The sequence below is a fragment of the Electrona antarctica genome (assembly GCF_951216825.1).
Source record: "Electrona antarctica genome assembly, chromosome: 9".
NCBI classification, from domain to species: Eukaryota; Metazoa; Chordata; class Actinopteri; order Myctophiformes; family Myctophidae; genus Electrona; species Electrona antarctica.
Window position 1 is genome coordinate 56,980,995 of NC_136790.1, and position 13,110 is coordinate 56,994,104.

The 13,110-nt window shown below is 43.6% G+C and overlaps 1 protein-coding gene across 6 annotated transcripts in view; it reads left to right on the plus strand.

The window, feature by feature from the left end:
* Window positions 1-13,110, plus strand: part of ltbp3 (latent transforming growth factor beta binding protein 3) — a 126,188-nt gene that overhangs the window by 58,927 nt on the left and 54,151 nt on the right. For all 6 annotated transcript variants that reach the window (XM_079510480.1, XM_079510483.1, XM_079510479.1 and 3 more), the window contains exons 5-8: window positions 1,843-1,948; window positions 4,108-4,194; window positions 7,613-7,729; window positions 8,220-8,375. In XM_079510480.1, coding sequence (XP_079366606.1) covers window positions 1,843-1,948; window positions 4,108-4,194; window positions 7,613-7,729; window positions 8,220-8,375 — 466 coding nt within the window. The remainder of the gene's footprint in view (window positions 1-1,842; window positions 1,949-4,107; window positions 4,195-7,612; window positions 7,730-8,219; window positions 8,376-13,110) is intronic.

Here is a 13,110-nt window from a genome sequence, read left to right on the forward strand (position 1 = left end):
CATGGTCCCGCCTACTCTGTCAGCGGCCTCGTCCAATAGGAAAGCCGCTAAACAGAGTACCCGGTCCCTGCGAAGGCGGGACCCATGCCAAACTTACAACCTATTTTTACAATTTGAGATGACAACTGGCTAGTAATGAATTTAAGAATATGAAATTATAAACATAACAGAACTATATAAACCTACACAGACATATATGAAACTTAACTGAAACATGACAGAACAGTATGAAACTAAACAAAATTACATTATACTGAACTGACTCTATTTAAGAAATAAATGAGCTTGTTTTAACATGGTACCTGAAATTATAATCTTCAAAATAATATGTTTAAGAGTACATTCTAGATTAGTACTGAGTGCTTCTAATAGTCTAGTAACCAGTATTAATTCCTAGCGTTTTATCTGCAATCTATAATGACAAATAGATATTAGGACCTATTTTATTTAAGAACAGTTCAACATTATGATATTTAAGTTAACCAGAATATAAACTAAGCCATACTTCAAACAAATGCCATCTGGTCACAGCTGTAAAAACAGGACCTTAAGCTATTGATAACCCTTTACTATCCCAGCAGGTCCCTGCTTTTAGATAGTAAAAATCCCTCCCGCTTCAAAAGACCCTTTAGACAAAAGATCTTTGCCTGAGGTGCCGCTAAACAGAACGGAATGTCTATTACCCCTCTAAAAACAACCGCCCTTTTGGTGAGAACATTTTTAGATTGATTCAAACCAGCTGTTAACTCCGTCCGTATTGACCCTAGTTGAAAATAGACTTTAATTTTGGTTCATTCATTAGAAAATACACGACAATAGTTCCAATGTTTGGAACTATAGCCCATAGGCACCCGCTTTGTCTCAATGGGATAGTTCCAATGTTTGGAACTATAGCCCATAGGCACCTGCTTTGTCTCAATGGGATAGTTCCAATGTTTGGAACTATAGCCCATAGGCACCCGCTTTGTCTCAATGGGATAGTTCCAATGTTTGGAACTATAGCCCATAGGCACCCGCTTTGTCTCAATGGGATAGTTCCAATGTTTGGAACTTTAGCCCATAGCACCCCGCTTTGTCTCAATGGGATAGTTCCAATGTTTGGAACTATAGCCCATAGGCACCCGCTTTGTCTCAATGGGATAGTTCCAATGTTTGGAACTATAGCCCATAGGCACCTGCTTTGTCTCAATGGGATAGTTCCAATGTTTGGAACTATAGCCCATAGGCACCTGCTTTGTCTCAATGGGATAGTTCCAATGTTTGGAACTATAGCCCATAGGCACCCGCTTTGTCTCAATGGGATAGTTCCAATGTCTGGAACTATAGCCCATAGCACCCGCTTTGTCTCAATGGGATAGTTCTAATGTTTGGAACTAAGTTCCAATGGTTGGAACTATAGCCCATAGCACCCCGCTTTGCGGCGAGATCAAAGCTCTCTTACTATTCCAGTCGGATGTGAACACCACAGGCAGTTTTTAAGTTGCTCGATTCAGTATTTAGATATTTCATATTCATTTTAGCTGCCCCGCCCCCTTCCTATACAAACCCATCGTAACTTAAACCTCCATTTTAACCACGATAGATTCATCCAAAACACCCGTCCTTTTTTCTGGTGACTGATAGTTTCATGTTTCAATACGTGAGGCGCTCGTGTTACTTTCTTCATTTATTTGTAATTTTGTTTTTGAAAAATGAAAAGTATAGCTAATCAGGGAAAGAAGAAAAAATCTTAAAACTGTCTGTCTGTCTGTCTGTCTGTCTGTCTGTCTGTCTGTCTGTCTGTCTGTCTGTCTGTCTGTCTGTCTGTCTGTCTGTCTGTCTGTCTGTCTGTCTGTCTCACAGTGTAACTCCACCCCTCTCCCGGTGTTGACCAATCAGGAGGATTGTTGTGGCAGCGTGGGAAACTCCTGGGGACAGAACAAATGCTACCAATGTCCCAAACTACCCAGTGAGTGTTTATACTGACCCAAACTACCCAAACTACCCAGTGAGTAGTTTACTGTTTATCCAATCCAATCCAATCCAATCCAATCCAATCCAATCCAATCCAATCCAATTGTATTTATAGAGCACATTTAAAACAGCAAAGTTGACCAAAGTGCTGTATAATTAGGCAAAGCAGTAATAAAACATAATACAATACAGTAATAAAAACATATACAATAAAATCAAAACACTCAGGAGTACACATTATTCACGGTTTAAAAGCCAGGGAATAGAAATTAGTTTTAAGATGAGTTTTAAAAACAGGTAGTCTTGGAGCCAGCCTGACACGGCGAGGTAGCTGGTTCCACAGTTTAGGAGCAATGACTGAAAAGGCTCGGTGCCCTCTTCTCTCACACCTGGCCTTGGATGACAAGGAGCATTTGATTGGCTGACCTCAGTGATCGAGATGGAACATAGGGTTTTAGGAGATCGGAAACATAAACTGGCGCTGTTTATAAACTACCAAACAACTACACTAACTACCCAGTGAGTAGTTTATAATGTCCCATGTGGGTCGTTAGGTTTTTTGCAAGGTTTGCAGAGCGCTGGGATACCTCTAGAGAGTATAAACAGGTTTATAAAAGGGTTGTACCTCCAGAGAGTAAAAACAGGTTTTTAGAAGGTTTACAGAGGTACTCTGGTACCTCCAGAGGTACTCTGGTACCTCCAGAGAGTAAAGCAGGGTTTTAGAAGGTTTACAGAGGTACTCTGGTACCTCCACACACTAAAAAACAGGTTTATACAAGGTTTACAGAGGTACTCTGCTACCTCCAGAGACTAAAACAGGTTTTTAGAAAGTTTACAGAGGTACTCTGGTACCTCCAGAGCACTGGCGTGCACAGACATTTAGAGGGGCAGGTGCTCAAGTGAAAAAGGGCACCTTGTGCAGCGCGTGGAACCGGCCGGTTGCCTTAATAGTGTGAGATTTATAGATTTTGGGGCATAAATAATATATTTGAAGCTTTTTATCAATAATTGATCAATGTCACGATGGTCCACATACTGTACACAAAAAAAACATTTTTTATTGTTTTTATTGCTAGAGCACCCCCTAGTGTCTATCTGTGCACGCCACTGCTCCAGAGAGTAAACGCTGTTTTTTACAAGGTTTAAGTACCTTTGGGGCTACCAAAGGTACTCTGGTACCCCCAGAGGTACTCTGGTACCTCCAGAGAGTAAAAGCAGCTGGATGTGTGTCTGGAATGCCTGTCTCAATATTCTGGACTTTAACTCACAGTCATATCTATTTATACGTTCTCATTTTCATGAAAATAAAGTGAATGGAAACTATGAGCTCTCTCTCTCTCTCTCTCTCTCTCTCTCTCTCTCTCTCTCTCTCTCTCTCTCTCTCTCTCTCTCTCTCTCTCCACTTTAAAGAATTTAACTTGGAGAGAGAGAGAGAGAGAGAGAGAGAGAGAGAGAGAGAGAGAGAGAGAGAGACCTCCTCCTCATGGAAAGTCCCTCCATGCTCTACTCTTTGTTTTGACTGTTTTTGTCATTTCTTATTTTTTTTCCTCTGTTTGAAACTCACTCCCCTTCTGTTTATTTTTTTATTTTTTATATCTGTCTTTTTTGAGGCAGGCAGACAGACAGACAGACAGACAGACAGACAGACAGGCAGGCAGGCAGGCAGGCAGGCAGACAGACAGACAGACAGACAGACAGACAGACAGACAGATATGATGTGATAACATCATATCCTATATTAAGTGAAACTCGTTCACTCAAATGTGTGCTTGAGTTAAAGTAGTTCCTGCTTATTAAGAATTCAAAAAGTACACCATCCATTGTTTTACTTTCTTGCACCTCCACTGAGCACCTACTGTAGTTGATTTCCTTTTTCCTTATTCTGCTTATAACACTGTATAACAGTTACAATTTACAAAGTGGGCGTTTATCAGACGCTCTTAATCCAGAGTGATTTACAGTAAGCAAGAACAACACATGGTGATACATCACATACATAGAAAAGTAGATCATGAATCATGTAAGCTAAGAATGTAACAGTGGAATATCTATATTATAGTATGAAACTATGCATATATACGGTGCTATGTCTACATAAAATGCTATAAGTCTACATAAAATCTGTTGTTGTCTCATTAATCCAACCATTCTCAGACGCCTCAGTGAAGCAGACCATAGTGGAGGATTATGGCTCCACCTGTCCACAAGGTTACAAGAGGTTCAACACCACCCACTGCCAAGGTAACCACTCCCTAACCCCACCCACTGCCAAGGTAACCACGCCCTAACCCCACCCACTGCCAAGGTAACCACGCCCTAACCCCACCCACTGCCAAGGTAACCCCACCCCTAACCCCACCCACCTGTCCACAGGGTTACAAGAGGTTCAACACCACCCACTGCAAAGGTAACCACACCCCTAACCCCACCCACTGCCAAGGTAACCTCACCCTAACCCCACCCACTGCCAAGGTAACCACGCCCCTAACCCCACCCACTGCCAAGGTAACTCCACCCCTAACCCCACCCACTGCCAAGGTAACTCCACCCCTAACCCCACCCACTGCCAAGGTAACTCCACCCCTAACCCCACCCACTGCCAAGGTAACTCCACCCCTAACCCCACCCTAACCCCACCCACTGCCAAGGTAACTCCACCCCTAACACCACCCACTGCCAAGGTAACTCCACCCCTAACACCACCCACTGTCAAGGTAACTCCACCCCTAACACCACCCACTGTCAAGGTAACCCAAGCCCCCAGTAAAGCCATCCAACGTTGAAGATGCCACTACCTACTGGCGAAATGTGGAATTGCAGCACTTTAATGGAGGTGGACGGACGTTCATGACGTCACGTGTGTAAGCCCAGACCTCAAAATTGAGGTCCGGGGCTAAAGGCTAGGCTAAACTTCCACTCGCTCGAGCCATTGAGATATAATTATACTTCCGGCAGTCTTCCGGGTGTTTCAAAACACCACTGAGCAACTTCCACTGAAATGAATCGCTTGGGGGCGGGGCTAGCGCTCCAGTTCGGTCTCTATCCTTTATAGCTCTATGAGGTAACCCCATCAGCACCCACCCTAACACTAACTTCGCCTCACCAGACTTTCCACCACCTCGGAGGAAAGCCTGGTCTCTGTTTCAAAAGTCCGTATGATCCTGTCGGGAGCGGATGATATCGTTACGTCATGTTGTAGTATTGTTTTGTAGTCGATCAGGCAGGAACAACAGGCGGTAACTTTATATATATCTATGGCAACTTTCTTTTCATTTTCTCAATAAAAGCTCTCGTAGCCTGTAGCTTTTATTGAGAAAAATCGGTTTGAGGGAAAAGGAAGTTGCCGCCTGTTGTTCCTGCCTGTCGACTATCATCCGCTCCCGACAGGATCATATACCCAAAAGAAATGGTGCCCAGGCTACCCTAACACCCACCTTACAGCCAAGGCTACAGTAATGCTATTGGTCTGCTGTTTTCAAATGGTAAAAATATGTACGTAGTACGTAAATATGTATAGTTTTCAAATAAACGTAGTGGAGTGGAAGTAAAGGTATTTAATATGGAAATACTCTGGTAAAGTACAAATACCTCAGAACTGTACAGTAGTGAAGTAAATGTATTTAGTTACTTTCCACCACTGCAAATATGTTTCCCATCAGTGTGGTTCTCAGCTCTCTAGTGTGTGTGTGTCTGTGTCTGTGTCTGTGTGTGTGTGTGTGTGTGTGTGTGTGCGTGTGTGCGTGTGCGTGTGTGCGTGCGTGCGTGCGTGCGTGCGTGCGTGCGTGCGTGTGTGCGTGTGTGGGGTTTGGAGGGGGGGTATTCTCCTGTCTACCAGAGTGTCTGGAAGTGCGTGTGTGGGGGGTGGGGTGGTATTCTCCTGTCTACCAGAGTGTCTGGAAGTGCGTGTGTGTGTGGGGGTTGGGGGGGGGGGGGGGTGGGGGTGGTATTCTCCTGTCTACCAGAGTGTCTGTAGTGTAAATGTCTTCCAGATCAGACTCTGTTTGGAATCCAGCTTTTCATTTACTGTACTCTGGGAGGGTTGCTACTGTAAATCTCTCATCTGGGATTCATTGATGGTTTTTCATTGATAAAGAATCCAAATACATGACCATATATTTGTACATACATGACAGGGTGATTTATCTACAAACAATGCCAGACATTATCTTATATTTCCTTTCTTACGGTAATGAAAGTATTCCAAGTTGGCCTCGCAGAGGCAACGAGTCGCCTTGGAAACAAGGAAGTGTTGATCAAGTGGAATCAATGTTCGGGTAGAGCGTCGTCTATTTCTCACTTCAAATGTTTTCAAAAACATTCTTGAAAGCAATGTTGTTTAGTTAAATGACATTGTGTGTTAGTTTACAGCTGTCATGTTGTTTAGTTAAATGACATTGTGTGTGTGTTTACATGGCTGTCATGTTTAGTTAAATGACATTGTGTGTTAGTTTACATGGCTGTCATGTTTAGTTAAATGACATTGTGTGTTAGTTTACATGGCTGTCATGTTTAGTTAAATGACATTGTGTGTTAGTTTACATGGCTGTCATGTTTAGTTAAATGACATTGTGTGTGTTTACATGGCTGTCATGTTTAGTTAAATGACATTGTGTTAGTTTACATGGCTGTCATGTTTAGTTAAATGACATTGTGTGTTAGTTTACATGGCTGTCATGTTTAGTTAAATGACATTGTGTGTGTTTACATGGCTGTCATGTTGTTTAGTTAAATTACATTGTGTGTGTGTTTACATGGCTGTCATGTTGTTTAGTTAAATGACATTGTGTGTTAGTTTACATGGCTGTCATGTTTAGTTAAATGACATTGTGTGTTAGTTTACATGGCTGTCATGTTTAGTTAAATGACATTGTGTGTGTTTACATGGCTGTCATGTTGTTTAGTTAAATTACATTGTGTGTGTGTTTACATGGCTGTCATGTTGGATACAGCATAAAATCCAAGCAGCGCAGCAGGTGCTCCGAGCCTTTGATTAGACATCGGTCTGTTATAGAGCGGAGCGGTCATTATAACACACCGCTGAATTTGGCGACTGACCAATCAGAATCAAGCATTCAACCAAGCCGTGTGATAAAATGTTATAATAGATAATGTAATATTTGTCTAGTAGTATGTTAATATGTTATAATAATAGATAATGTAATATTTGTCTAGTAGTATGTTATAATGTTATAATAATAGATAATGTAATATTTGTCTAGTAGTATGTTATAATGTTATAATAATAGATCATGTACATGTGTCTATGTTAAAGGTACATTCAGTGATTTCACTTAATTCAACCATCACTTATTTTTTCTTATTTTTTGGATAATCCTCCCTACTATAAAGTGTGCTGACCATATAAGGAGTTCCTCCCTGTCCCCAGTGAGCCCCTGGGGTCAAAAAACCCTAGTTTCGGTTTGGGCTTTGGGTGGCAAAGCTTTCATCCAATCAGGATGAGAGGTGCCTTCCTCCAATCATGATCGAGTGTGGCTGGCATTGGTGCGCGTGCTGTTGGTCTGTTGTACTTCCCCCACTGTAGAGCGTGTGCATGTGCACATCTTGTTACCGGGTGGACCGGGTTTTTTTCCAAATCACCCAAATCACTGAATGCTCCTTTAATATGTGATAATAATATATAATGTACATGTGTTTCCAGACATCAACGAGTGCTCCATGCAGGGCGTCTGTCAGAACGGAGACTGTCTCAACACTCTGGGAAGCTTCAAGTGTTCCTGCAAGGCTGGATACGCTCTGGACCGGAACCGCTGTTTAGGTGAGATACACTCTGGACCGCAACCTCTGGACCGGAACCGCTGTCTAGGTGAGTTCTATACGCCCTGGACCGGAACCGCTGTCTTCCGTAGTTCTGTAGTTCTTTAAGGAACATATGTGTAGGTGAGTTCTGTAGTTCTGTAGTTCTCTAAGGAACAGATGTGTAGGAGAGAGTCCCCCACAGACCAGGGCCAGTGTTTTGTATGTCAAGTGTTGTATCTCATGACTTGTTTCTGTGTGTGTGTGTGTGTGTGTGTGTTGTGTGTGTGTGTGTGTGTGTGTGTGTGTGTGTGTGTGTGTGTGTGTGTGTGTGTGTGTGTGTGTGTGTGTGTGTGTGTGTGTGTGTGTGTGCGTGCGTGCGTGCGTGCGTGCGTGCGTGCGTGCGTGCGTGCGTGCGTGCGTGCGTGCGTGCGTCCGTCCGTGTGTGTGTCTGTGTGTTTGTGTTTGTGTTTGTGTGTTTGTGTTTGTGTGTGTGTGTGTGTGTGTGTCAGAGTCCCCCGCGGAGCAGGGCCAGTGTTTCCGCATGGTGTCAGAAGCGGGTCGCTGTGACCACCCCCTGCCCACCCCGCTGTCCCAAGAGATGTGCTGCTGCACCGTGGGCAAGGCCTGGGGAGGAGGCTGTGAGCGCTGCCCGCAGGTTGGCACAGGTAACGACCACAGGTTGGCACAGGTAACGACCACAGGTTGGCACAGGTAACGACCACAGGTTGGCACAGGTAACGACCACAGGTTGGCACATGTACCCATCAGCTGTGAGCGAGCGATGCCCGCAGGTTGGCACAGGTAACTGCACGGTGGGCAAGGCCTGGGGAGGAGGCTGTGATCACTGCCCACAGGTTGGCACATGTACCCATCAGCTGTGAGCTGATGGGTACATGTACAGGCTGTGATCACTGCCCACAGGTTGGCACAGGTACCGACCACAGGTTGGCACAGGTAACGACTAGGGGTGTGCTGAAATATCGATATGGCGATATATATCGATACGTCCTCCCGCGATAAATAATTGATATTGATTATTAAAATATCGATATTAAAAATAAAATAAAAATAGATTTTCTTTCTTTTTTTTTTTTTTGAAATGTTGTTCATAATGAAGTGATGAACAACGTTTAGAAAAGGAGGAAATTATAGCTCAAATAAAGCAAATCCCACTCTCAGATTCCACAGCAACCAGAAGTACTGAATTACTGGATGGTGATTTGTCCAAAACAGCTTTGTGGGAATACAAAATGCAAAATGCATTTCCCCCTGCAGTGGACAAGTCCACTGACACCAGTGATAATGGTCAGTTGGTGGTGTTTGTGAGGTATTATGATGAGGGTATGAGGCAAAGGGGGAGTTTATTGAGTATTAATTTAGTGTTTGAGTGGTGCAACCACTATAGACAGCTATGTGTGTGTCCCTCCCTGTGTCCGAGCACGGAAATAGCGTTTTTCAGTTCCAAGTATTTTGTAGCTGCAGATATCATGATATATCATCAGTGTTGGGCGCGTTACTTTAAAAAAGTAATTAGTTATAGTTACTAGTTACTTTTCCAAAAAAGTAACTGAGTTAGTAACTGAATTACTCTATTGTAAAAGTAACTAGTTACTAGGAAAAGTAACTATTTGCGTAAAAAAGTTGTAATATGTCTAAGAATTTGGATTGTTTTTGGGAGCAGGTTTCACAAGCCAGGTGCATAGAGTAGAACAGCATAGACAGGTACTTACAAGTTACAACTTACACATAAGACATAATAACCTTTTGCCATGAGGGAGAAATAAACTTCAACTTCAATATATGTATTGCACTTCAATATAATATTTATTGCACCTCAACAGTAAACCAGGTGTAATTGCCTACACCAGTGGCTCTCAAACCTTTTGGACCTCAAAAGTCCAACAACTTCAGACAAGACAACTGGTAGACAATACTGTAATTAAATACACAAACTGGCTCAGAACTTAAGACAACTGGTCACACACACACACACACACACACACACACACACACACACACACACACACACACACACACACACACACACACACACACACACACACACACACACACAAAATATAAGGTGCATTTATATAGTACACAACTGGTAGAGAACATAACAGTAAAACAATAGGTCTATAGTGCTTTTAACACTGAATTGTAAATTAAAGAAAACAAACCGTCTTACAACTTCAGACAACTGGTCTGTTAGATATACTGTAGCAGCCTACTTCAAGTAGTTTCTTTGAGCAAAAGTAAACAGTTTAACAATATAAAGTGCTTTTAAAACTAGCGTAAATTAAATAAATCAAACTGTCTCAGAACTTCAGACAACTAGTCTGGTAGATATACATACTGCAACCAGCCAACCCAGTGATCTAACCATCCTACTCATTAAACCAGTGATTGTACCTAAGAAGCAGAAGCTTTTCAAACTTCTGGTCAGAAAGCCTGTTCCTCTTTGGACTGAAGACCAGCTTTCCCAGGCTAAACAGTCGCTCTACGGGAGCACTGGACGGAGTGGCTGCATTGTATTTGAGTGAAATGTGCTTTATCAGTGGAAAGCTATTCAGAGTGTCCATCCCTTGTGCCCCTGATTTGAAATAATCCGCGATTTGGCATTCAACAGTAGAAGTGGTGGTGTCCTCCTCCTCAAAGTCAAAGAACTCATCCTCTTTGGCTGAGTCAGTGCGGCGGTTGTGTGTGCTGGTACCTGGTAGCGGGACTTCATGTTGGACTTTCCGGCACTCTGCCACCAGACTTGCCTTGGCCTTGTCCTTCCTGTCCTGTGTCCGCAGCCAGCGTAATTTAAACCTGGGTAGGGTCACAGCAGCCAAGATGGCACTCTCGCTTTCCAGCACCACCGCAAATCTGGTTTTGATTGCCTGAAATGAAACATGATGCAAGTGACATTATTATACTGACTCACACACACACACACACACACACACACACACACACACACACACACACACACACACACACACACACACACACACACACACACACACACACACACACATGAGCTAAAATATAAATATGATTTTGCTTTTTTCATAAAGTATGGATGTTTTAAATGTATTTAAAGATAGCAGTTCTTACCATGACAACTGCCTCTGGAAGGTTGATGAGGATTTGCAGGCCACTCTTCAAGTCCAGGGTCTTGGATATCAAGTTCTCCAGTGTGGGTAGGAGTGTGCCGTGGAAACAGTTATCTTCGCCCTGGAGAATGTCTAAGGCTTTTGTCAGTGGCTTCATGACCGCACAATACTCCCTGAGGATCAGATGCTCCCGTTCTGTGATTGCTTTCACCCCGAACTTGGAGGAGAGGGTGTTCAGCTCAGTCATAGGGATCTCGCAGATTCGAACTACGGCATCATAGAATGAGTTCCATCTGGTGGTGCAAGGAACAAGCAGCTTCTTTGCTATGACATTCTCAACATCCTCTGCAGCCACTGTGGAACGGCTAGCCTTGTTCCACAACCCTGTGCATTTTGCTGTTGCACTTCTGTAGGTAGCTTTCACTTCTGGTTTTGACTGTAGCCACTTTTCAACATCAGAACATGAAATCAGGTTTAACGTGTGCGATGCACATCTATGATGCGGTGGCAAGGTGATCACAAGTTCAACATCATCGCCGACATCATCAACATCAGCATCACCACTGTTTAAGACATCAGTAACATTCATAAAAGTCACCTCATCTTCATCATCGCCAGAGTCATCCTCTTCCTCAACTGGCTGGTAGACTTTAAAGGCTTTAACAAAATTAGAACCATTGTCCGTGACGGTAGCTGTTATTTTGTGGGAAATACCAAATGAGGAATGAATATTGTCTAGAGCGGTTGCAATGCTGTCATGGGTATGACGGCCCTTGAACCGTCTGCATGCTAGGGCTGCTTTCCTTCGTTCCAGACTGTGTGGATGTATCCAGTGCGCAGTTACGCCAAGATAACTTTTATTATGTGCAGTCCAAAGGTCTGCAGTAGTAGACACAAAGTCCAACTCGTCAAAACTCTGCTTGAGCTCTGCGTTCATTTTGACATACTCGGCGTCTAAGTATTTTGAGAACGTCTTTCTGTCTGGCGTACTGGCCCCCCCTCTCGTAGGTATTTTAGCTATGATGGCTCTGAAGGAGTCGGACTCAACTGTTGATATCGGCAACATGTTCTCAATTACATACCTGCCTATCATACGGTTTAGTTCAGTCTGTGTCACAAGTCTTTGTGGAGGACTAAAATCCAGCTTTTGCTGCTTGGACGGGGTGGCACTGTGTCCATCTGTGGCGGCGTCATCATCGCCGGTGTTAGTGTTGGCCACTAGTTTAGTGGAAGCATGTGTCAAGGAGAGATGCTTTTGCAAATTGGAGTTGCTTTGGACAGACGTGGACAAACGCTTACCCCCGGCACACAATGTGCACTTCACGTAAACATTCTTCCCTTTCCTTTCAATAAAGGTGAAGTATTGCTTGTACCGCCAGTGTGTGAAAGCCATTTTGTCGGATTGTTCGTCGTCGTGACTCGCCATCTCTTCTCTACTGTCTGGTTGTTGTTAAAGTTAGTTTGTGTGTATGCGCCGCGCTGGGTTTGTGTGTAAAAAATACCCATGAAGATACCAATACCAAGGATTCGTACGTGAGGTCATGACTCATGTAGTCATGTCACATGATGTCACTGCTTAAACAGCGCCGAGTCCGTGTTACTTCCTGGTTGCGTAACAGCAAAAAGTAAGAGACATCACTGTCGTATCCTTGGTATTTTTTTCTAACCGTGTCATGTTTGCAGCAGCAGGAGGAGCAGCAGCAGCCCCAGCGCACACACACACACACACACACACAGAGTCACAGACACACACACTGTCAGCCGGCCCGTGGTAACAGAAAGCTTGGGGACGCTGCGGCTTAACATAGTAACGGAGCACATTTCATTGTCAGTAACGGTAACTGCGTTGTAACGATGACAATTGTAATTAATTAGATTACCCGTTACTGAAAAAAATAACGCCGTTAGGTAGCGCCGTTTGTTTAAACGCCGTTATACCCAACACTGTATATCATTGATGAAATTTCATACAATATATCGATATATCGCAATATATCGAATATCGTGATATTATCGTTATCGAGGGCCTAATATCGCGATATATATCGTATCGTGAGGTACCCATATCGTCCCACCCCTAGTAACGACCACAGGTTGGCACAGGTAACGACCACAGGTTGGCACAGGTAACGACCACAGGTTGGCACAGGTAACTACCGCAGGACATCTGGAGCTCTCTGCTTTTAGCTTTATGTACACAATGATTTGAAGCTAGGGCTATTCAACTAAATCGTTCAGGGGGCCACATTGTCACTCAGAAACCCAAAGGGCCGGGGGCCGGACTTGCTCCCTGAGCTAT